At 43.2% G+C, this 23,517-nt stretch overlaps 1 protein-coding gene across 2 annotated transcripts in view; it reads right to left on the reverse strand.

Annotated features, from left to right (window-relative positions):
• Window positions 1–2,428: 2,428 nt before the first annotated feature.
• Window positions 2,429–23,517, reverse strand: part of UBE2K (ubiquitin conjugating enzyme E2 K) — a 164,450-nt gene continuing 143,361 nt past the window's right edge. The window contains exons 6-7 of one of the 2 annotated variants that reach the window (XM_069202022.1): window positions 21,655–21,783; window positions 2,429–3,973 (exon numbers count right to left, since the gene is read on the reverse strand). In XM_069202022.1, the coding sequence (XP_069058123.1) occupies window positions 3,899–3,973; window positions 21,655–21,783 (204 nt within the window). In that variant the 3' untranslated portion in view covers window positions 2,429–3,898. The remainder of the gene's footprint in view (window positions 3,974–21,654; window positions 21,784–23,517) is intronic. The other variant, XM_069202025.1, reaches the window with a different exon arrangement.

Raw genomic sequence — 23,517 nt, forward strand, 5'->3', positions numbered from 1 at the left:
GGGTTTATGGTAAATCCTAACCCTGTCGAAGGTAATACTAGCGATGGTGGAACCGTCAACAGTGAAACAGTCCACGATGGTCGATGGTGGGAGAGTCGACAATGGGGATGTCGTCGATGGAGGCATCGATGACAGGAGCGTCGACGAAGGAAGCGTCAATGAGAGTGTCGACGATGGGAGCGTCACCAATGGTGATGCTGTCGACGGTGCCGTTGGCGAAGTCCTAGATGTCTCAGAGGGTTTTGCAGATGAAATTGACACCAGTGTGGAAAATGTTGTTGTCGACATGGATGGTCTAGTCAGCGATACAGTGACGACGGTGGTCGTCAACGATGTTGCTGTCGACGGTGACTTCATCGTGGATGGCAAAACAACAGGAAATGTTTGCACCTTTTGTTTCAGTGGCTTACAGGGGGTAGATAGAGCAAATGAAGCTACTTCTGAAGAGGGTTGTTTTTCCTTTTCTCTCTTTTTTGAGTCCGTAAAAGGATGATGAATTTTGAGGGACTTCCAGCTCTCTTCCGAAGTTCCCTCAATAGATCTAGCCCTATTGTGAGATTTAGGAACACTGTCCTCATCAGATGATGTTTTCTGAGCTTTAGTTTTCTGTAGCCACAATAATAATCTGCCTTCTGCATTTCTTTGCCTTATGAGTAGGATGAAGGCAACAGATACAGTTTTTATGTTGATCATCCACATGAACTTTTTTCCCCACAGGTCTTACAGGGACGAAAGAGGCCTTTAGAATCAGGCATCATTTGGAAATAAGGAAAGTCCAAACCTTCTCCGAAGAAAACTGTGAAAAGAACTGAGCAGAGCTCAGGGAGACTTCCTTCACACTCAACGTGCGGTGAAAATCTGAGGAAGGGAGCTTCTCTTGGGAGATTTCTAGAGGGTGCTGTTGCCCGACTGGTTATGGTTCAAGTTTGGGCCATTAAAAAAAAAAATGACATGGACAGACAACCAAATTTAGGCCTGCCTATATTGTAGACTCTACGGTTATTATGATGATGATGTACTGCTTTGTAGGATACCGTGGTACTCTCACTTCGACGGCGGGAAAGATTCAAGCATGTGAATCTATGAAAGATCCAATACTGGATAAACAAGATAGAGTATGGATTGTGACCACTAAATTGTGTGTTAATGTCCGACAAAGTAGAAACTAGCCACTGTAGCTCAGCAATGAAATGCACTTCCTTTCCAAGTTTGTATTGACCAGGACATTTCCCACTGTACTAGTCAAACAGTTCTTTCTGAAGATCCAAGGTTGTTTTAGCCAGTGAAGGGTGTACACTCAAATTTGCCAAGATATCTATCATAAGCAGACAATATTCCCTGGCACATTTGTGGTTGCACGGTTAACCTGACACTTGCTGGCTCAAGCAAGGCCCGCCACCTTATGTTCAAATGGAGCAGGTCCGCAGGTCCACATCAATGTTGAGCATAAGCCCTCCTTGAAATCTGGTAGACTTCGGCATGTATAGTGAATCTAACCTATATGACAATACGGGTACAAAAAGCTTTCGGCGAAAAGTTAGACTCATCCACAGTCTCTATACAAGTCTCATTTTGGCAGCTACAAGCGATTTAAATGCTACGCTCCTCACCGGAGCATGGTCCTAGGTTGATGTCACAAAGAGGGGCACGCACTTATTGTCTCATTCCTGAAATTGCAATTGATAAACTACAGGAGAACTACAAAACGATGCAGCAGTACCTCAGACTAGAGGTTAATAAAAAAGGAAAAAGTTAATTATAATTGTGATTCTTCATCCCCCACACCCCTGTTGTACATGTTGCCTCTTCCCTCCCACCCCAAAGTTGTCAGTAATGCCCACTTCACGCACCCGTCATAAGAAAAAAAAGAGCTCTATAACGCAGCCAGTACTTGCAGTGTCATAACGCTATATTTTCCTAAAAACTTCCTGAATCAGCTTAAAAAAAAAAAAAAACTTGTATAGCGCTTTTTTTAATTGAAAACAAAACAATCTTAGTCATGCTGTGCAGCGGTCACACTGCTCCACAACTCTCTCAAAGTGTCTGAGCACCACATAATGAAAATGCACTTAAATGTAGTAGTGCCCAACAGTCTTCGGTTCATGTTGTTCCTTTTTTACAGAGTTCACCGACAGGGGAACAATGTTTTCTACAAAACGTGATTAAGAAAGATGGGCATAGAAAACAAAAATAGAGCAAAACATTCTAAAGACCAGCAGTAGCAAAACATCATTGTTTATGCTTCAGACATAATGTGAGCATTAGAATGAAAAAGCATACACTATTATCAACATTTCCAAATAAAACAGAGAACACCCACATGGCTAAATCGTACAATGGTGTAAAAACTGACACAAATATACCCTCAGTCTTTGACACTGTTCTTGTACGCCACAAATAAAACAAACTGGTAACGTATAGGACATAATTAGTTGAAAAATGGAGTACTTAGTTTAATTATCAAACAACGTGTCTGCAATGAAACATGGATGCATCTTCAATTCTTTAAGTCTATGTCACAGCATGCATCGCAGCTGACATGTCATGTCAAGCCTGCATATTTATATGTAACAGGTGCTGCAAATTTAACAGGTCTTTAGAGTGTTCCCAAACATAGTGCTAATAACTCTCAAATCTTTCAATTCAGGATGCAATGTCTTTTTAATATGAATAGAAAGTCCCACTATGTACACGGAAAACGTAAGATTTCCATTCTGCTTCTCAGAAACATCAATTTTAAAGTAAGTTAATTTAGAACACAGTTCTAGTTCTTATGTGCACTTCCAGTATGTACAGCAATAGAGAAACACAACAGCCTCCATAAACGAGTGAATATTTTAGTACTCGGCGAGCAATCCAATGTCAGAAAGCCAAACACTGCTAAACAAAACGATGACTGCATCACAGCAAGTACTGTACTTGTAATGGAGGAAAGCTTTATCTTGAAAGGGCAATCTTTTCAATGTACCAGATTTCTCTTGTCCAAATACAAATGTCCTTGTATTTTTACTGCAGTCTCTAACTTCTTTATTGATTTGACTGGTGAAAAAGCAAAAAAAAAAAAAAAAAAAAAAAAAGCAGCGGACTAACAATCTTTTTTTATTTCAGTTGCTCAATTTTCAAACCAACCAAACGTCTAGCGGGTGCTATGGAAAGATTCCACAATTGTGTCATTGTTCTCCAAACAGACCTAAAATTAACAGTTGGGCTACTGTAAATGGCACAGACAAAATGAAGAGAAAACAAACTGAGTGATGTATTGGCTTTGTTTGAGGGAAGAGTGGAGCAGCTTTCCACACACACAGGACTGGTAAGGATTAGGGTGCGAACAGTCGACCATTTCAAACCATGTGCAAACATCAACTTTACAGAAAAAAGTAATCTACATGGACATTTGACTTAAAATGGTATACTGTTCATACACCTGCCAGACCAGGTTTACTAAAAGTACAAGCATGCAAATCCACAGGCACATAGGATCCATATTAAAAATAGTAGGCTATTTAATGAGTGAAGGCAGTAATTTGATAACGCGAACACTCAGAATGGTACTCAAGTAATTAAGATCAGTAAACCAAAAACCTGGAGCTACCTCCTGGAATCCCAGACACTGCAAAACATTAAAGAATGCATATTTTCAACTGTTTCACTTTGCTCATTTCTTTTTACAATATTTAGTAAGAAAAAAATTAAAGTATTTCCCCTTTTTAAATTTACACAGACGTTTAATGAGCTTTATTTACAGAGCAGTTTCTCAGTCTCCAATAGTGCCTAGGATAGCATTATCAGGTAAGAGTGTCATTTTTAAAAGGGAACCTATGCAGAATTCTAAAAATAACAGATGGTGGTGCTCTTCCGGCGGGGCAAGCTGGACTATAGAAGTGGCTATTTCCACATCTCAGTTGCTCAGAAGCAGTTCTGTCGCAGTCTCTACATCCCACGACTTTGAAGACAAGGCCACTATTACTGCATTCTGTGGACAAAGGTACAGAAAGATTTAATGGGAAAACATGTTCATTACTGTCTTTGAAGTTAAACAATTATGCTGTACAACGCCATGGTAAGCAAATGAGGAGTAAAAGTACTCGCCAGTTTGCCATTTCATGAACTACTTTTACTTTCACCCAGAGACAATTACAATAAATCCCACACAAAAACGCAATATAAATTAAAAGAATACATGTTGAAAAAAAGACAACATTCTGCCGCATAAAGATGGCAGGCATATGCCTGCTATAACAAATGCAATTAAGCACAGCAGTCCTTGGCCATATTAAAAAAAACAAATAATACTTTAGTGATGTTATAATAGCAGAAGAAAAAACAAACAGTAGCCATGCAAGAAAGTTTTTCACCAATATTGTATTCTATAAAACACTGATTTTGTCTAGTTCAGGGGAGGTGTGAAATAAAGGGATGGGTAAAAGAAGCAGCGGTGGGGAGACCAGAGGGAAGAATGTAGGCTGACAGGCGAGACAGTTGATTCAGGAGGCAATGTGTAATCCTCCTGGGTGTGGTATTATGACAGAGCACAAGTACAATCTGTGGAGCTAGCGATATGGCGAGGTACACTCATGATGTTTGCATTTTCAGTTTATGTGTTCAAGAAAAGTCCGGTTAGGAGTTTACAACTCTAATAGTTCTAAATCAAGCAAATGCAAGACCCACTGCATTGCAAATGCTTGTTTTAATGTTAGCAGACTGAGAGGACAATTGTGAAGAGGCTCAAAAGGGGCATACATAAGCAATGTCAGAACCAAATTTAAATCCCATTGGGACATGATGAATGGTGATGGAGGAAACATGGGTAGACCCTTAAGGAACCTACTAACTATAGGAGACTTTAACCTACAGGGTTGGTCAGGTAATCTCAGAAACGCAGAGATAGCAGACAAATAACCTTTGACCGTGTCTAAAGCACAGCCCTGCTGGGCCAAAGAAAGTATAAACAAGAGGACATCAGAAACAGGGGCAGAAAGGGAGTCAACAGACTAGTCTGTGCACCATGCCACAAATTTGTTCCATCGACAGGCGCATACCGTTTTAGTGGAGGGACGCCTGGCTGCCAAAAACGTTACAGACTTCTGTCAACTACTGTCGCTCAATCTCCACACAAGAAGGTGGAGACTGGACAGTTTCAGGTGGAGTACCCTCCACTGCTGCTGCGACAGAAGATCCTCCCAAAGGGGCAGTCTGATCAGCGTTTCGATGGCCATGTTCAATAGCTCGGGGTGAAAAGTGTTGCCGAACTAGTGCTGCTTTGGAAACTCTAACACACAAAACTGCTGACATTGCGCATTTTCTGCGGGAGCAAACAGATATAACCAAGGCTCTCCTCACTGCTGAAAGAGACCTTGCACCACCTCTAGGTGGAGACGCCATTCGTGATCTACCAGGCATGGTCAGCAGAGTTTGTCCACTCTGGCCTTCAGAGAGCCCACCAGATGTTGAACCACCAGGTGTTGAACTACCAGGGAAATGCCCTGATGTTCCAGCCATGTCCAGAGATGCACTGCCTCCTGACACAGGGTCCATTTCCCCACCTTGCCATGCTTGTTGCAGTACCACATGGCAGTAGTGTTATCTGTGAACACCTTCACTACTTTCTCTTTGAGAGGAGGAAGGAATGCTTTCAATGCCAGTCTGATTGCCCTGAGTTTCAAAACACTGATGTGAAACCCGGACTCCGTTGGAGACCAGACGCCTCTGATCTCCGATACTCCCATGTGGCCGCACCATCCCAGGAGTGACGCATCTGTCATTACTGTCAGATCTGGTTGGGGAGGGGAGAGGGATGTGCCTCTGAAGCAATTGCGGTTCGAGAGCCACCACTGTAGATTTTGCACAGTTCCCTCCAAAATCAGGACCATGTCGTAGAGATTCCCCTGATGCTGTGCTCTCTTGAACTTCAGGTCCCACTGCAGAGCCCACATCCGCCATCTGTCATGTGTCACCAGCAGGATGCAGGACGCCATGAAGCCCAGCAGCCTCAGATTCAATCTCACCAAAATCTAGGATAGAGGCTGAAACATCGGTATTATAGCCCAAATATCCTGGACTCTGTGCAGTTTTGGGCTAATCCTCCCGAGCATAGTGTCCAGAACAGCTGTGATTAAAGGGAGCATCCAAGAGAGAGAGAGTCAGGTGTACCTTCTGCAAGTTTATAGTGAACCCCAGCGAATGCAGGAAGTCCGCCGTAGTCTGGAGGTGAAAGACGGAAGCATGGGGCCAACCTGCCTTCAACAGCCAGTCGTCGAGGTAGAGGAAGAATGAAACCTCTGACCTGTGCAGATGAACTGTGACCACCGCCATCACCTTGGTGAACACCCGCAGGTAAACTGTAATGCTCGTGGCCTACCGCAATCCGCAAGTAATACCTGTGGGCAGGCAGGACAGGTATATGGAAATGCCCCAAGGACACCGTCGATCCAACCAATCTGCCTAGTGAGTCTGGCGTATCCAGCCCACATTGTATTGTGAACTTCGCTGCATCTCTCCCATCAGCAACAACTTGGGAGATAATGACCCTACGGGACCCATGGCAGCAACTGTGTCCCATAAAGTGTGGGTGTTTCGGTCCAAAAGGCATGAAGTGTTCACGGACGGCAATGCCATGCTGGAGGGAAAAAACATCTTCTTCCCAAGTTGAACCAGCCACTGGGATTATCTATCAGGGGGTGCGGAAGGGGATGCACCTGGGAACGTACAGGCTTGGATAACCAAGCTCTCAGGGGTTGCATCAGGAAAATTGGGTCAGGGTCATTTGGAGCGGGTCTATGGTGGCGTGCAATTGTTCTGTTCAGGGGAGCCCCTGTGCTAGGTTTGCACCAGGCCCCCGTAGGACATCAGTAAGGGCTTCATTAACCCCTTCGCTGCCAGCCCTTTTCCCCCCTCCTGTGCCAGGCCTTTTTGTGCCTATTTGGAATAGTTCTCGCTTAGGCCCTCATAACTTTTTGTCCACATAAGCTACCCACGCCAAATTTGCGTCCTTTTTTCCCAACATCCTAGGGATTCTAGAGGTACCCAGACTTTGTGGGTTCCCCTGAAGGAGGCCAAGAAATTAGCCAACATAGAAACTTTCACTCTTTTTTCTTTTTTTTTTTTAAAAATGGGAAAAAAGGGCTGCAGAAGAAGGATTGTGTATTTTTCCCTGAAAATGGCATCAACAAAGGGTTTGCGGTGCTAAAATCACCAGCTTTCAGGAACAGCCAGACTTGAATCAGAAAACATTTTTGAAAAGTAGACAAAATTCTGAATTCAGCAATGGGTAATTTGTGTAGATCCTACAAGGGTTTCCTGCAGAAAATAACAACTGAAATAAAGAAATATTGAAATTTAGGTGAAAAAAAACAACCATTTTCCTCTACGTTTTACTCTAACTTTTTCCTGCAATGTCAGATTTTTGAAAGCAATATACTGTTACGTCCGCTGGACTCTTCTGGTTGCGGGGATATATAGGGCTTGTAGGTTGTAAGAACCATAGGTACCCAGAGCCAATAAATGAGCTGCACCTTGCAGTGGGTTTTCATTCTATACCGGGTAAACAGCAAATCATTTGCTGAAATATAAAGAGTCAAAAATAGGTATCAAGAAAAGCTTTGTATTTCCAAAATGGGCACAGGATAAGGTGTTGAGGAGCAGTGGTTATTTGCATGTCTCTGAATTCAGGGGTGCCCATACTAGCATGTGAATTACAGGGCATTTTTCAAATAGACGTCTTTTTTACACACAGTCTTATATTTGGAAGGAAAAAAAATGTAGAGAAAGACAAGGGGCAATAACACTTGTTTTGCTACTCTATGTTCCCCCAAGTCTCCCGATAAAAATAGTACCTCACTTGTGTGGGTAGGCCTAGCGACAGGAAATGCCCCAAAACACAACGTGGACACATCACATTTTTCCACAGAAAATAGAGGTGTTTTTTGCAAAGTGCCTACCTGTGGATTTTGGCCTCTAGCTCAGCCGGCACCTAGGGAAACCTACAAACCTGTGCATTTTTTTAAACTAGAGACCTACGGGAATCCAAGACGGGGTGACTTGTGGGGTTCTCACCAGGTTCTGTTACCCAGAATCCTTTGCAAACCTCAAAATTTGGCTAAAAAAAACACTTTTTCCTCACATTTCGGTGACCGAGAGTTATGGAATCTGAGAGAAGCCACAAGCCACTGTTACCCAGAATCCTTTGCATCAAAATGATCAAATACAAAACTACCTGTTTTTGCGGGGGCACCCGCGTTCTTGGTCCTGGACTCAGCAGCCATACAGGGAAACCTACCAAACCCAGACATTTCTGAAAACTAGACACCTGAGGGAGTCCAGGGAGGTGTGACCTGCATGGATACCCCAGTGTTTTCTTACCCAGAATCCTCAGCAAAACTCAAATTTAGCTTTAAAAAAAAAAAAAAAAAAAAAATGTTCCCACATTTCTGTGTGGGATCACCGCACAGGGACAAATTTCCTACCACCCAACATTCCCCTCAGTCTCCCGGTAAAAATGATACCTCACTTGTGTAGATGGGCCAAGTGCCTGTGACAGGGAAGACCCAAAAACATGTCAAAATTGAGGGGGAACCAAAGCGGGTCCAAAAGGGCAGTTTGGAAAAAAACATTTTTAGGCTGACAAGTGGGGCAGAATTTCTATCGGTATAGATGAGACAATGCTGGGTGGTAGGAATTTTGTGGATTCCTGCAGATTCCGGTAAGTTCCATCACAAAAATGTGGGATGGTTTCCAGGGCATTGTGGGTAAGAAAATGGTGCGGGTGCATGTGAAGCACACCACCCTGGACTCACCCAGATGTTTAGTTTTCAGATGTGTCTAGGCCTTGTGGATTTTTCTACATGGCAGCGTCCCAAAGTCCAAAAAGTGCAGCCCTCACCATTCCAAGGGGGACGATTTTGAGAGTTAGCCAAGCTCTCATGGCCCAAATGTAAAACCAAAACCCCAAATAATCAAATGTCCACTTGCTTGCCATGGGATAAGATGTTTTAGTGTGCGGGGGAGAGCTGAGACTGTTACCCCCTTCAGTTGGGGTGGGGGCATAACCATGCCCATACTGGTTGGGAGCCACCACCCCACTATTCATTTATTTTTATTTTTTTATTCCCTGGCATTTAGTTGACTTCCTGCCCCTGGGGTGTAGATCGGGGGTAATTGCCCCATCTGCCCACTGGTGGGCAGAACAACTTTGGCCCCATTTATTTGCAGTGGGGGTATGGCCATACCTCCACCCTCTTATTTTGAAAAACAAATCTTCTCTGGTGGGCTTTCTGCCCCTCTTGGGGGCAGATGGGCCTTCCAAAAATAAGCCGATCTGCCCCCAAGGGGGGCAGATATGGCCAACAGTCATGTGCCCCCATGGGGATCGACCCTTGCCCAAGGGGCTGCCCCCCCCCCAAACAAAACACCCACCCACCCACCAATCCCTAGTGCCGAAGTGGTTTCTGCCCCCCAGGGGCAGATCGGCCTAATAGAAATAGGCCGATCTGCCCCCAAGGGGAGCAGAAATGACCTAAAATAAATTTGACCCCCAAGGGGAGCGACCCTTGCCTAAGCGGTCGCTCCCCTTGCGTGAAATTGGCGCCAAAAAAAAAAAAATCACTGGTGCCTAGTGGATTCTACCCCCCTTGGAGGCAGATCGGCCTAATAAAAATAGGCAGCTCTGCCCCCAAGGGAGGCAGAAATGGCCTAAAATAAATTTCCTCCCCAGGAGAACGACCCTTGCCTAAGATGTTGCTCCCCTTGCGTGAAATGTTTGCAAAAAAATAAAAATCCCTGGTGTCTAGTGGTTTCTGCCCCCCCCCCCGGGGGCAGATTGGCCTAATAAAAATAAAAATAGGGCGATCTGCTTCCAAGGGGGGCAGAAATGGACCAAAGATAATTTTGCCTCCAGGGGAGCGACCCTTGCCTAAGGGGTAGCTCCCCACATATAAAAAAATAAAACATAACAAACAAAAAAAAAATCCCTGGTGCCTAGAGGACAAAAGGAGGTCGGATAGTGACCCCACCAGTGGATATCCAGAACAGTGGTGTACGTATACCAGGGAGCCCAGGTGAACAGGGGTGAAGTTGTGTTGCAATGCCTTGTGGAAGTCAATGGGAACCTCGGTTGTCCAGCTGCTGTAGTGACCAATGGAACAGGTCAGTGGAACCCAGGCGTGGATCCCTGAAGAAGAGGACCTAAGGAAAGAGGGGAAATTGGGGACAGAGTCCACAGCAACCAGAGGTGCCCTGATGGTGCAGGAGGGCAATGCCCGCCCTTCTGAGATGCTTTCCTGTTGGATGGTGGAAGAAGTGCAGCTGTGGAGTCCCATCGATACAGGAAGATCCCAGCAGTCGTCCACAAGCTGTCCCACGCCCATGCTGGTCATCAAACTGCAGAGACGTCAGCGGAGCCACCAACAAGCCTTGGCAAATGCAGGGAAGCATTGCACAGAGTTTGCAGGATTTGTGGGGACCAGCAAGGTCCAGGTGACCCAACCTTGGAAGGTAGGTCAGGGCCAGCCTTCAGCACGCAAGAGCCAGCAAGGATCGATGAAGCCCCCAGCAGGACCTTCTGGCAGCAGGCACAGGGAGTCGCAAGGAGGCCTCAACTGCACAGCAAAGAGGAATGCCCACATCACAGGAGTTGCTGAGAGTTGGGATGTTATTTAAGTAGTTTTTATGAGCATGTTATTTTAGCCACAGGCCTGCAGCTTGTGCCCTATAGCCTAGTAACAATCAATTTTATTTTCTGAGCAGAAGCTCCCTTCTGTGATGTTTCATTTTCTTTTATCTCATACACTTAGCACAGAAACTGTTTTCATTCTATTTACTCTGACCTTCTCGTTCTGTGCTTTGCTCAAGGTTGTCTCCAATATGTTGCGAGTACAAAGTGGAGCACCGCAATCTTTGTTACTTCACGAGAAACATACGTGTTCTTAGATTAGGACAGGTTGCTCAGAACACCAGCTGTTTTATTAGAACACATCCCTCTGCCCTTAATGCGTAAGAGGGAGAGTTCCAGCCAAAGAATTGTATGCTTCACTGCAGCTGTCTGCTGAGTCTTGGCGTCTTTTCATTTACATGTGAGAGGACTCTCAGTAGACCAACAGCTCTGTCGTTCAGACCACTACTATCATTTTCAGGTATGGGAGATGGTGTTTTCCTAGGGATTCTGAAGGGGAGATTAGGGCTAACACTGCTGTGCTCTAGTAGTACCTTGGCGGCGTAGGTAGGAATCCTGACACTTATCACTGACACGATGGTGGGACTCTTCTTGTGTTTCACTTTCCTTGTGACCGCATTGCTATTATTCTGTTTTATCATAGTAATCACTGTAGTACTTGCTATTTTATCAAGAACTCAGTTGATTTAATCAAATATATTGAACCGATTTCTGCTTTAGTTTTTCTTTGCATGTGTTCCCTGAGAAATCAGAATGTCATGCACACGACTGCCACAAATTACCGCCACTTTCAGGTGCTGGTGAGGTACTGCTAGCTGGCCGTAAGGGTTAGGCTGACAGTGGACACACGGTGTGGCATTTGACTCAGTTCACCACAGACTTGTGGTCCTGCCACCTAAATCCAGCAGTTTCATTTAGTATAATGAGAGCCAGTCACACCAGGCATCAACCCTCAGACGGTGCACTCAATCATGGGTGAAGTACCCACAAAATGTGGAGAAATTCCGTTCTGGTTAGCTATAAAAAAATCAAAAAAACGCGCTTGAAGCTGTTTTTCCCCCCATATGAGACCTGCAGATAAATACAGAATTCTCACTATGTGCTTGCAATTTGGCATGGTTCCAACAGTGGACAACTGCAACACTTGGGGCACAGTATTTGTCATGCTCTACACTACAGCACACGGTACACCAACACTTGTCAATCTGGTGGAAGTGCTTAAACAAATTCAAGCTGAATACGGGGCTGTTCAGGATCAAAAACGCAGGCTGCCTAAAATTATTGCTGAACCCCATTCGCGTATAGGTCAGGATAGTTTGGGATCCAGAACAAGTAACCCACAGTTACAAAGTAAATCCAATAAGGAATCTACCAAGCTAGAGACTGAGGGTTCTAAAAAAAACATTGGGATTAACAACAACAACAAACAGTTAAAAAATACTGGGGAGAATTTCCACAATCTGAGACCCCTGAGAAACCTTACAATTTAAGAAATAGGGATAATATAAAAACTCCTGATAGATATCGATATACAGATGCACCCCAATCTCTTTCTCTTCAGGACTCACTGGATAAGCTTAGTGAGCAATCAAAACAACGAACAGAGGGTGTGTAAATTAAAAAAGATTCACAAAGCTCAGCAGAAATTTCATTTAAAAATAGAAGAGAAACTTCCACAACAAAAACCCCAATTCAAAAAGAAGCTGGCAGCTATTTCGGCACGAAATGCCACACCAACAGTCATACACGCACATCTGCTATTCAAAACTCACAGCACAGCACTCTAAATATAGAGCACAAAAAATACAAAACGACATTAGATTATGTCCAATGGCTTCTTCTGCCAAAATACAGTGCTGAAAGCAGGGATCTAACAGCATTTTATAGACTTGCAGAAAAAGGTTTCAAAGCTTTCACAGGGGTTTTAGCTCACGTGACTTCCACTTTACACGACATTGTCCCTGAGGCATTGTCCTATGTTGATGACATCTACCTAACCGATGATGATTTGATTCACCACCTAAAATGGATGGCCGGTATTGCTGGGATTTGCCGAATGCTGCTACAAATTTAATTTTAAGAAAACAAAAATTGCCTCTCAGGGTCCTACTTTTGGGATAGGAGCTATCAGATAAAGGCAAAAGCCTTGCGCCCCACTTTCTAGAAAAGTGTGCACAATTGCAACCACAAAACACCATAAAAAAGCTCCAGTCTTTTTTTTTTAATTTTTTTTTTTTAACTTTGGCAGAATTTACATTCCAGATTATACACCACATATTAAACCATTAAATGATCTAATACACCCTACATTTCAAGCGAATCCTGGACAGTTGAACAAATGCATTCTCAGAGCATTACAACAAGACATGCTTGCAGCAAAACATTTACACACAAGGGACAACAAGACACAGTTGGTCATCAGAGTAATTGCTGGTGCCATCGGTTTCACCTATGTAACAGTTAATGAGGGCGATACCGTCCTTATTGCATACAAATCACACTTGTACTCCATAGCTGAACAACGCTTTGCTTCCAAGAAAAGATTCTGACTGCTGTTCAGATAGCTGTCATTTAAAAGAGACCTATGGTTCAGGGGAAACGCATTGTTGTTTCTCTGATCCCAGCCCTTGAGGCTGTCACAAAGGTTAGCCTTGTTAACGCAAAAGCATTTAATCCACATTGGATTCAATGGGTAACATCTTTGACAGCCACTGATGAAGACTAAATTACAAACTCAAGAATTCCTTGAATACGAAATGGAATATCCAGTACCGGCAAACACTTTGCCAATTGACCAATATCAAAAAATGATTTACACTGATGGATCAGCCCAACCAGCCATAGGCACAAAACATCAATACTCTGCAGCTTGGGCAGCTGTGAGTTCCTACATGAAAGATGGTAAATTCCATCCACACAACACTTACACTCAGACTTTAGGGGACTGCACTGCACAACTAGAAAAGGCTCTGGTCCTGGCACTGGAACACATGGATCCAGAGGAACTAACAGTGATAGTCTGTGATTCATACTAATGTGTCCACTCCTTCAATGAATATCCACATTACTGGCGTCAGAATGTGTTCAGAGATTCAAAAGGCAACACCAAACACAGGTTACTGTGGGGGAAAGTAGCGGGTCTGAAGAAAACGCTACTGAATGCCCCTGTCGTGCATACATTAGTACATCAACATGTTGCAGGCAATACCTTGGCTGATGAAGTGGCCAGTTCAGCAGTAGCTGTGGCTTCTGTTGCTGAAATAACTTGTTCACGAATGAGGTTGGATTATGAAACACTTGTTGCTGTGAAAGCTACAGCTGATGGTAAGCCATTATCAAAGGCATATCCTGCCAAACATCCCTACAGTATAACTAGCCTAAACACTGCCCTAGTAACAATACCAGGGGTGGGTGATCGTGTGATCCCAAACCAAAATCAAAGATCTGAGTGATTAAAAGCGGCACATGATGGAGTTGCCTCTGCCCATGAAGGTTTGGCAGCTACTATTTCTTTACTGCAGAAAGGTTATTGGTGGCTAGGTCTATACAAACAGACAAAACAATATGTCCTTTGCTGTGACGTTTATCAGCAAATAAAAGGTGAACCAAGCCTAAAAGAGGGGACTTTTCCTACACCACTATCTTCATCTGTGACAAGAAAATACCAAAGTAATGAGCACTACTACTGAAATGCAACTCAAACGGATGGCATTGTCTACTACGAACAACCGAGAGAGACTTCTGTTACCTCTCCACTTCCAAAGGCAATTCCAGCTTTTGTACAAACTGCTTCCAGATATTTTGCCAATCAAGATGATTCCTCCTTTGACTCATCCACTTCTTCTGTGACACCATCGTCAAGAGCACATAAGCAGATAAATTGGCTTAAAGATAACTATCTCATTCATTCATGGAACTATCTGTGGCCTTTATTATCTGTACTTGCCTTTCTTCTTTGGGTTGGGTTTGTCATCGTCTTTTTCTTACAGATACATGGTCATTACCTTACTGAATGCTCTGCAGTTGAACTGGTGGACGAAGTCCTAAAAACACATTTTTCTTCTCATAAGGTCTGTTGAGACTTGTCCCTAGTGAACATTTCAGCTATAAAAGTTCCCGATGGGATTGTTTGGGATAAAGTATCTTTTTATATATTCGGTCCAACGCAAGTTCTGAAAATACCATATGTTTTTAAACTTTCTTTTAAATGATGAAATAATACCTTGGGTTGTTTCTGATAACTGGGATGTAAAAACTGTTGATTCTATATTATTTGAATTAGAGCACTTTACTGTATTTGAAAGTGAAGACATTCACCAAACAAAAAATTATGGGGATATGTTAGGTTACAATTATTATGGACATCATTTCATTCATAGAGCAAATACCAGAAAGACTATTTTGAATTACACACAATGGGAACATTGTCCTACCCCGCTAATTGGGACTTATGGACAATATGAACATTGGATGAAGTTGATTGACTTAAAGAGTGTTTGGGGAACTAAATATTGGCAAGGGAAGCTTGCACGATACATTTACAAATGATATTTTAAATGAGTGCAGCAGACAAGTTGTTTAGGCTTGACAAAAATTAAAGCGTTAAATGTGCCCAGTATTCCTACTCCTGCAAAAGTTTCCAAATGGCAAAAAATACATTATTGCAACAGAAGAAAAGCTCGATCAGTGGGTCCAAAATGGAACTTTCAACACAACACTTTCACGTCCTGGCGGGTGGTTACTGAGGCATATGGACACAAATGGTAGTCGTGCACATTTTGTAAACTCCACGAGGGGACCCTCGCTATGTGTCATCTGAACATTATGGTATTGTGACAACATACAGTGTGGGAAATTATGCCTCACTAGACGATGTATAACACCTCAGTCTCCTTGTTAATAACACAGACTTACAAGACTTTCTGTTAGGCCCCAGAAGACAACGTAAAAAGCGCTTCTTATGTGCAATTTACAATTAAATTTGGAAACTTTCACAACAAGAAGCTGCAGCCCGCTTATGGCAAATAAATCAAGAAAACGTACAGAAAGCATTAGCCGTTGTAGATAATGAGGTTAACACCTTGTCTGACCGCATCTACACTCTCAACAACAACGTTTCTTCTGCAACTGACATTATGCAAACTGACATGTCATCTCTACAACATGGACAGAGTCAACTTAGGTCTATTATGCAGTGAGGTTGGACACTACAAACACTGAAAAATGGTTGTGTTCCGTGGCCATATGTAAAGGCTAAGGACCTGTTTATACTAACTAAAGGGGAGAAGGAGGTTTTAGAGGGACTGGGTCTGTCCCCTTAAAGCTTCAGTAAACATACATAAAGACCCAGCCCGGAAAATAAACTTCCACAGGGAGAAAAAAAGTATTTTTGTTTGAAAAACCCTCATCCACCAGGGTGACCCCTTGATGGCATGCTTCATCATTGGCTTTCTTCTCGTTCTGCTGCAGAACGAGGTGTGCTGCAACCGACGGACTACGTGGGAGCACCGTTGGTTTCAACAATGTGCATACTAGTAAGGGACAAAAGTGGTGGGGTCTAGGTGAGTTAAAAATACTACCCTCTGGATGATATTACCAATTTAATACGTCTCAAAGGGGTGGTATGATTAAAAAGGGGTAAGGGGAGGGTGGGTATATTTTGTACCTGTCCTCCTAGGTGGTCTACATGTTTCGGAGTCTACCCCTAGACTCCTCCTCAGGATCCTGGTGGGTGAGGGTTTTTCAAACAAAAATAATTTATTTCTCCCTGTGGAAGTTTCTTTTCCGGGCTGGGTCTTTATATTTTTTTAAGGACCCGTTTGCCACATTTAATTTGAACATTGAAAAATTTGAATTTTTATTTTTTTGCTTTGGCGGAAATACCACCTGCTGTCTGGCTAATTCATGGGTTTTTTAGTCTGCCTATTTCAACACTTCAATTCACATCCTGCTTGAAACACATTCTTGTAGGCAGATATGAAAAGGCTGGGAGTTAATTACATTCAAAAGGTGTGGAAACTGCCCTTTGCGAAGAAATGTTTCAATAGCATGAAAGAGGTCTTTCTGAGCGGCAGCGAATGCGTGACTTCCGCGAGCCATTCAACGGTTTGCAAACAGCTTTTCTTGCACGGAGCATGAAATGCTTCAGCAGCAAATTTGGCCTGGTATATGAAGGGAGATCCTGTCCTCTTGATTCGACCACCATTCCAGGTGCTCTCAAATGGAAGTTATGTACTTCTAAACAGCAAGAGCTATTGTGGAATGCAAGCTGGAATCGCCTACATTGTTTCAGTCTCCCAAATTGTAACTTGTTGCGGTACTGTCATTTCCCCCCCCCCTTGTGCAACAGATGAATTTAGCAGACATCTGGCCTCATATTGCTACTGCTAATGTACATTTTTGAAAAGCTGAGCAGACTAAAAGCTCTATTGTTTAGAAACATATAGTGCTGATATCTGCATGCAAGACCTACGTGCTCCAAGTAGCAAGGTCACCTGGGGTAAATACAGTACCTTTTAAATACAAACGTTCAGAGACACTTTGGTGAACTCGTGGGACGAACATTTATTGTGTTCAATAGTGCTGGGATTGTACACTTTAAGGTTGTTGGTTCTGGGTTTGTCAACACCTGCTCATCCATCTTTGGCATAATACCTTCAGCCATACACTGAATATTTTTGGGGGATTCCTGATTACTTTGCCCTTACTAGGTGGCATTTTGCTGTTTTTTATTCGGAATGGCTGTCCCATCTCAACAAGGAGGACTGATGGCGCTTCCACCAGCTCAACTGTATCGTGAACGCATGATGCAGTATGTCGGAGCACCACTCCTTGAGGAGTTGAATTGCAAATGGTCTCTGTCGTTCAGACCAGTACTGAACTGTGTGCAGTCCGTGTTTCGTTGCCTTTTCGAATGTGCACTACAAAACTGTGTCTTTCTATGTGTCACTTACTTTCGCTGGACGCTGATCTGTTAATGTTCTTGATGAGGGTTAAATTACCAGACATGCGAGTTGAGGGTTAGTTTGCTACGGTAAGCCTCCTATGAGCCGTTCTGTGAAGATCAAGAGTGTCTGGGCACTTTAACGTCTGGCACTGCACAAACTACTACCGCCTTGGCTGGAGCGGAGGATTTGGAACACAAGTGCTCTTTAGTTTTCTTTGGCATCGATTTGGTCACAATAACGTCTGTGGAAGTGGGATCATTCCTTGATTCGATTGTCCTGGATATAATTGGCTCTTTTCAAAATGGCAATGACTTAAAATATGACATTCAGCTTTCAATATCAAGATTTCTTTTTTTAAAATTTTATTTTAATTAATTGACCAATATTTAATGTGGCCTTCTTTGAGTATGCTTGCTTGTCTACTTTGACATTTAGATATATATTTTAATTCATTTTTATGTAGTTTAGATGTAATGTTATTTTAGTAGCTTCTATGGGCACGTTATTTTAGCCGTAGGCCTGCAGCATGTACCCTTTAGCCTAGTAATTCATTTTATTTTCTGAGCCGACGCACTCTTCTGTGGTGATGTTTTATTTTCCTTTATCTCATACGCTTTTAGCACAGAAACTGTTTTTATTCCTTTTAATCAGACATTCTCGTTCTGTGCTTTGCTCAAGGCTGTCTCCAATATCTTGTCAGTACAAAGTGGAACACCGCAATCTTTGTCACTTAACAAGAAACATACGTGTTCTTATGTTAGGGCAGGTTCCTTAGAACACCTTATAAAACATCCCTTTGTCCCCTATACGTTAGAGGGAGAGTACAAGCCAGAAAACTGCCACTGCAAGCTGTCGCTTCACTGCAGCTGTCTGCTGAGACTTGGCGTCTTTCCATTTACATGAGAGAGAACGCTCAGAGGACCAACAGCCCTCTTCACTACTGTCAGTCAGGTATGAGAGATGGTGTCTTCCTAGGGAACCTGAAGGGCGGATTAGAGCTAACACTGCTGTGCTCCAGTAGTACCTTAGTGGCGTAGGTAGGAATCCTGACACTTAGCACTCTGACACTGTAGTGGGACTTGTCTTGTGTTTCACTTTCCTGGTCACTGCATTGCTACTATTCTGTTTTACCATCCTAATCATTGGAGTACATGCTATTTTATCTACAACACAGTTGATTCAATAAAATATATTGAACAGATTTCTGCTTCTGTAACTGAGAAAAAAGGATGAGATTTGTTGCACCACGATTTTCCAGACAAATCAGAATGCTATGCACACGGCTGTCACAAATTACCACCACTTTCAGGTGCTGCTAGCTGGCGAGAAGGGTTCGGCTGACAGTTATCACACAGTGTGGAATTTGACTCAATTTCCCACAGCTTGGTGGTGCTGCTGCCCGAATGCATCCATCTCATTTAGTATAATGAAAGCCAAACACAATAAGCGAGGACATCATTTTGGAGCTGGAGAATGCTGGAGGCCGGGGCTTCTTGTAGCTAGGTCTTCGAACTAAAGCACAAACAAGTCTTGGCAACCGCAAACAGACACAGTACACAGGGGTTAGGATGCACGGCTACAGAGCTGCAGAGGTCTTTGCACAACTTGCAAAGAAAGTTGCAGTAGGATCACTCCTACTGGTTACAGTGTTGCTCTTGGTTCCAGTAAAGAACAGCAGCAGTTCCGGCATCCAGGTTGCAGAAGTGTCTTGCAGAGGAGACTTGCATACAGTTCTTAAAATCTTGCAGACAAATCTAGGGTTCCTCCTTCAGGGGACCCCTTAAGTAACCCAGGAAGGGGGTTGGACACTAACTGCAGTGACCCACCTATCAAAGGGGAGGGAGGGGTTAATCACCTGTCCTTTGTGTGGTTTTGCATCAGAGTGGGAGTGGGGGCTCTTACGCTGGAATAAACCAGTGTATGAAAGTAGAACATCAAATATTCCCTTCAAAGCAGTCTGGTTTGCGCTCAGAGGCAACCCCCACCCCAGCCCAGTGACACCTGAGACAACTGGTCAAACCTCTCCTCTACAAGAAATCCTTTGTTCTGTCTTCCCCTGCCCGAGTTAGGCTCAGCAGAAGGAAGGCAGAACAGTGTCTAGGGTCGGCAGCAGCACAGGCTGGCATGCGGACCCTGCAAAGCTTTACAGGCAAACATGGGGGATCCCCTAGTGAACCCCCCGAGTACATGGTATCATGCAACTAGCACTGAAATCAGCGTATTTGCATGATTCCAACAGGTTTGATACCAAACATGCGTAGGTTTGGTGAAGCCATTATGTATTTGGACATCTCGTGTTGACCAGTGTCCACTACATACCTTAAGATGGCTGCACCACACTTACAAAGCCCAGAAAATGGAGTCGGGGTGTCGGAGCACCTCTGCTCATGCAGGGGTACCCTCACAGTGAGAACCATGCGCCCTGCCCTTGGGCTGAAGGGCTTACCTTGGGGGTGATACTAGGGACTTACATGGGTGCAACAGCATGCCAATTTATGTGGTGTAAAACATACTAACTCAATTTAGGGGAGAGTGCACAACACTGGGGCTGATTAGCAGGATCCTAGTGTACTACAGTCTAAACACACTGACACCAGGCAAAAAGTGAGGGTAACTATTCCGAAAAGGTGATACTTTCCTACAACACAGAGCCAAGCGCCCGGCCGCAATAAGCTTTAGGACCGCTCCCTTAAAGCTTTCGGATTCATGGCCCGGCACTTGGAGCATGACTTCGGGTCATGGTCGCATTCCAGGCACCACAAGCACACGAGGTGCAGATCAGTCACTGACATTGCCTGATGACAGGATCCGCAGGGTTTGAATCCGGTCTTACGTGACGACATCTCGATGCATCAGGGGTGTAAACACTCAAAAATCTCTGATAAAAAGCTGAAAGAGACGAGTCAAAAAGCAACTGAGAAGTAGCTCTTCTTCAAACCTGCGCTGGCTTGAGCGGAAAGAAAAGAACTGGCAGGGGTGGTGCTTATATAGGCCCAGTGACATCACATTCGGCGTGCACGACGTCAAACACACAGCCAACCAGATGGCACTTGATCGCGCAGGGGTACTGCTCGAGAAAAATCTCCGGATCCAGACTGACACCTGGGGGAAATTCTAAGGTAAGGAATCTGCAATTAGAAGTCTATCAGATTGGAGGAGCAAAGGAGGAGGACTGTGCATGATACAGACATGCAGCCTGCAGTGTCACAAGGCACTTGGCATGAGTGTGTACAAATTGGCTGAACTGCATATTTGTTGATACCGTTGTAAAGGGTGACTAAAAATATAATGTAGCGATATGCTTTTGTTACAGTCTATCAACACAAAATGAATAAAGGTTAAATAAAAAAATGAAAAGTAAATGAAAGGAATCATGTATATGAGAATAAGCTTTTACTATAGGAGCTGCTAACAAACGGATTAAAAGAACAGGTTAGTTGTAAAATTGCAACATGGCTATTAAATGTAAGTAGTGATACCCTCTTGCAAACATTTAGAACTGCATAATATCAAGATACCCCATAAAAAAACACTAATAAAAAAAACTCATAGCAAGTACGTTTTCCTGCATGTTACACAGTTTTTAAAAGAAATGGCTACTAATGAAAAGTAAGAAATAAGTATGCAACAAGTTATTCTCTAGCTATTGTATTATTAAAGTAAAGACTAATAAGATTTACTGTTTGAAGGCATGCCTCTCTAACTCCCAAAGACATCATTACAACTGATTAGCATAGGACAAGGGATCAAAATATCATCTGACTAAGGGCCTGATTATGACCTTGGCGGAGGGGATTACTCTGTCACAAACGTGACAGATATCCCGTATTTACAAGTTCCAATACATCCTATGGAACTTGTAAAACGGCAGGCGGGATATCCGCCAAGTCTTTGACTGAGTAATCCCCTCTGCCAAGGTCATAATCAGGCCCGTACTCTTGGAGTGTAGTCTTATGAGTAATATCATTAGTATCATGCAACACCATTAGTGATTAATCTTTTTGATAATTAACTGTACAACCAACTAGTAGGAATACTTACTCTATCAAACCCCATTGCACAAAGATTTTCTATTTTTTTTGTGTATTCTGGACTAGAAACTGGTGCTCCAGCATATACATGTGCCCAAAGTCGAGCTGTCTGTTTAAACATGTCTGGATTTTGTTTGTACTATAAAAAAAAAAGAACGAAAATATTAGACACAAGATAGCAGTCATGTATAATTATATAATTTACATCAGTGAACATTCTTTCCTACTCTTATTTCTAAGTGGAGTCTTAAAATATGGTGACAAGATATTTCCTTAGGTTACTATTTCCAATGGATTACTCATACAGAAATATCCCCATGTGTAATGTTGAATGATCCAGAAATTGGTCAACACTGCTGGCCAGGATCAACAGTGGCACCTGAAAGGGAGCTGGAAGTGACCTGTGCAGCTGGGGGCTTTGCCTTATCATTGTCAGAGTTTTACGTTTGGATTATTATTCAGGATATGTCTGCTTCGTAGATATCCGAGATTAACCCTGCTATTCCTGGAAACAATCTGTGCTGGTGGCAGGACCATATCCATGCTGTATGTCAGGGCATGAACATAGCACCTATTACTGTGGCCTCAAAATGTTTACATTTGGCTGTACACAGTTATTAGGAAGGGTCCTACTTCTGCCTCCCCTTCCGAAGCAGATCAGATTCTGCACCAAAGATGTAATTCTTCTCAAAATGAGAAGAAAAGTGCTACTTGTATTCCTCTTTAAACGTGCACAAGGAAAAAATTCAAGTTAACTTTATGGCGACACTATTTACCATTTTCAACCTGCGGAAATCCCTGCTACCAAATACCACAACTGGAAATGGATACTATAGCAGGTTATTTCGGAGCTTTTGCGCACCAGTACTATGTAAACATGTATTCTTCATACATGACAGACCATCCTGGAGAAGCTAGGCACTCTTCCTGTATGTATGCATGCTCTTACCAGATCCCTACTGACCAAAGGGTTCCGGGCCAACAGGAACGTATTGATAATGGGAGAGTGTCTAAAGTAACTTTAGAATACTATCCTGGTTCTTTCCAATTCTCTACATCAGGGTAGATTCCACAGCAAATGAGAAAAGGACTAGGTGAAATACGGAAGCATCCAACAGCTCCTCCTAGACAAATACTTTTTGCATAACTTTCTGGACAAATTTAGCATAGCCCAAAAAGGTGGTCTGGATTAGCTGCCCATTTAGCTGCCTGGCATGCATCCTGGATAGACATGTCCTGAAAACCCAGACACCAATTTGTTTTTGGTGGAATGCGTCCTTACACCTGATAGAGTTTAAACTCCATGTAGAGTATATTTGGCAATGCACAACAGTTACTAATTAGCCACTGTGATTTTACCAGCAGGCATCATGTCTGGCAAAGATCATGAAACATTGACCATTTTTCATTATTTAAGGAAAGCTAAAAGTGGAATACATGCTTCAAGACACAATAGTTCAGGATGCCCTCATCTAGGTGACTTGAAAAAACACAGTTAACAGTGAGCATGAAAGCAGGTTGATGCGGTCTGCTAAGGAGCAGTGTCCAACCCACAGACTTTTGCTCACATATTAGGTTTTAACAGAGAATATTGTGGCAGCCACCAGAATCTCCACATTCTGAGAGAAAAGGTCAACTCTTCAAGAATGAGGCACTCAAACTGACCCATGGTAAGCGTCCCCACCATGGCCAGTAAGTCTCTCACTTTAAGGTATGTATGGTCCCTCTCTAAATGGCAGATCAAAGTACCAGACTTGGCAAGATAGCCCACACCAGAGATTATGTAATCAAAGTGGTTATGAGAAAAGCATGTAGAAACGCCCTTGTCCTTTTAATGTCAGGCTGTCCTCAAAGTAACCAGGTTCCCTGCCCA

Source organism: Pleurodeles waltl, chromosome 1_2 (genome assembly GCF_031143425.1).
Source record: "Pleurodeles waltl isolate 20211129_DDA chromosome 1_2, aPleWal1.hap1.20221129, whole genome shotgun sequence".
Lineage (NCBI taxonomy): Eukaryota > Metazoa > Chordata > Amphibia > Caudata > Salamandridae > Pleurodeles > Pleurodeles waltl.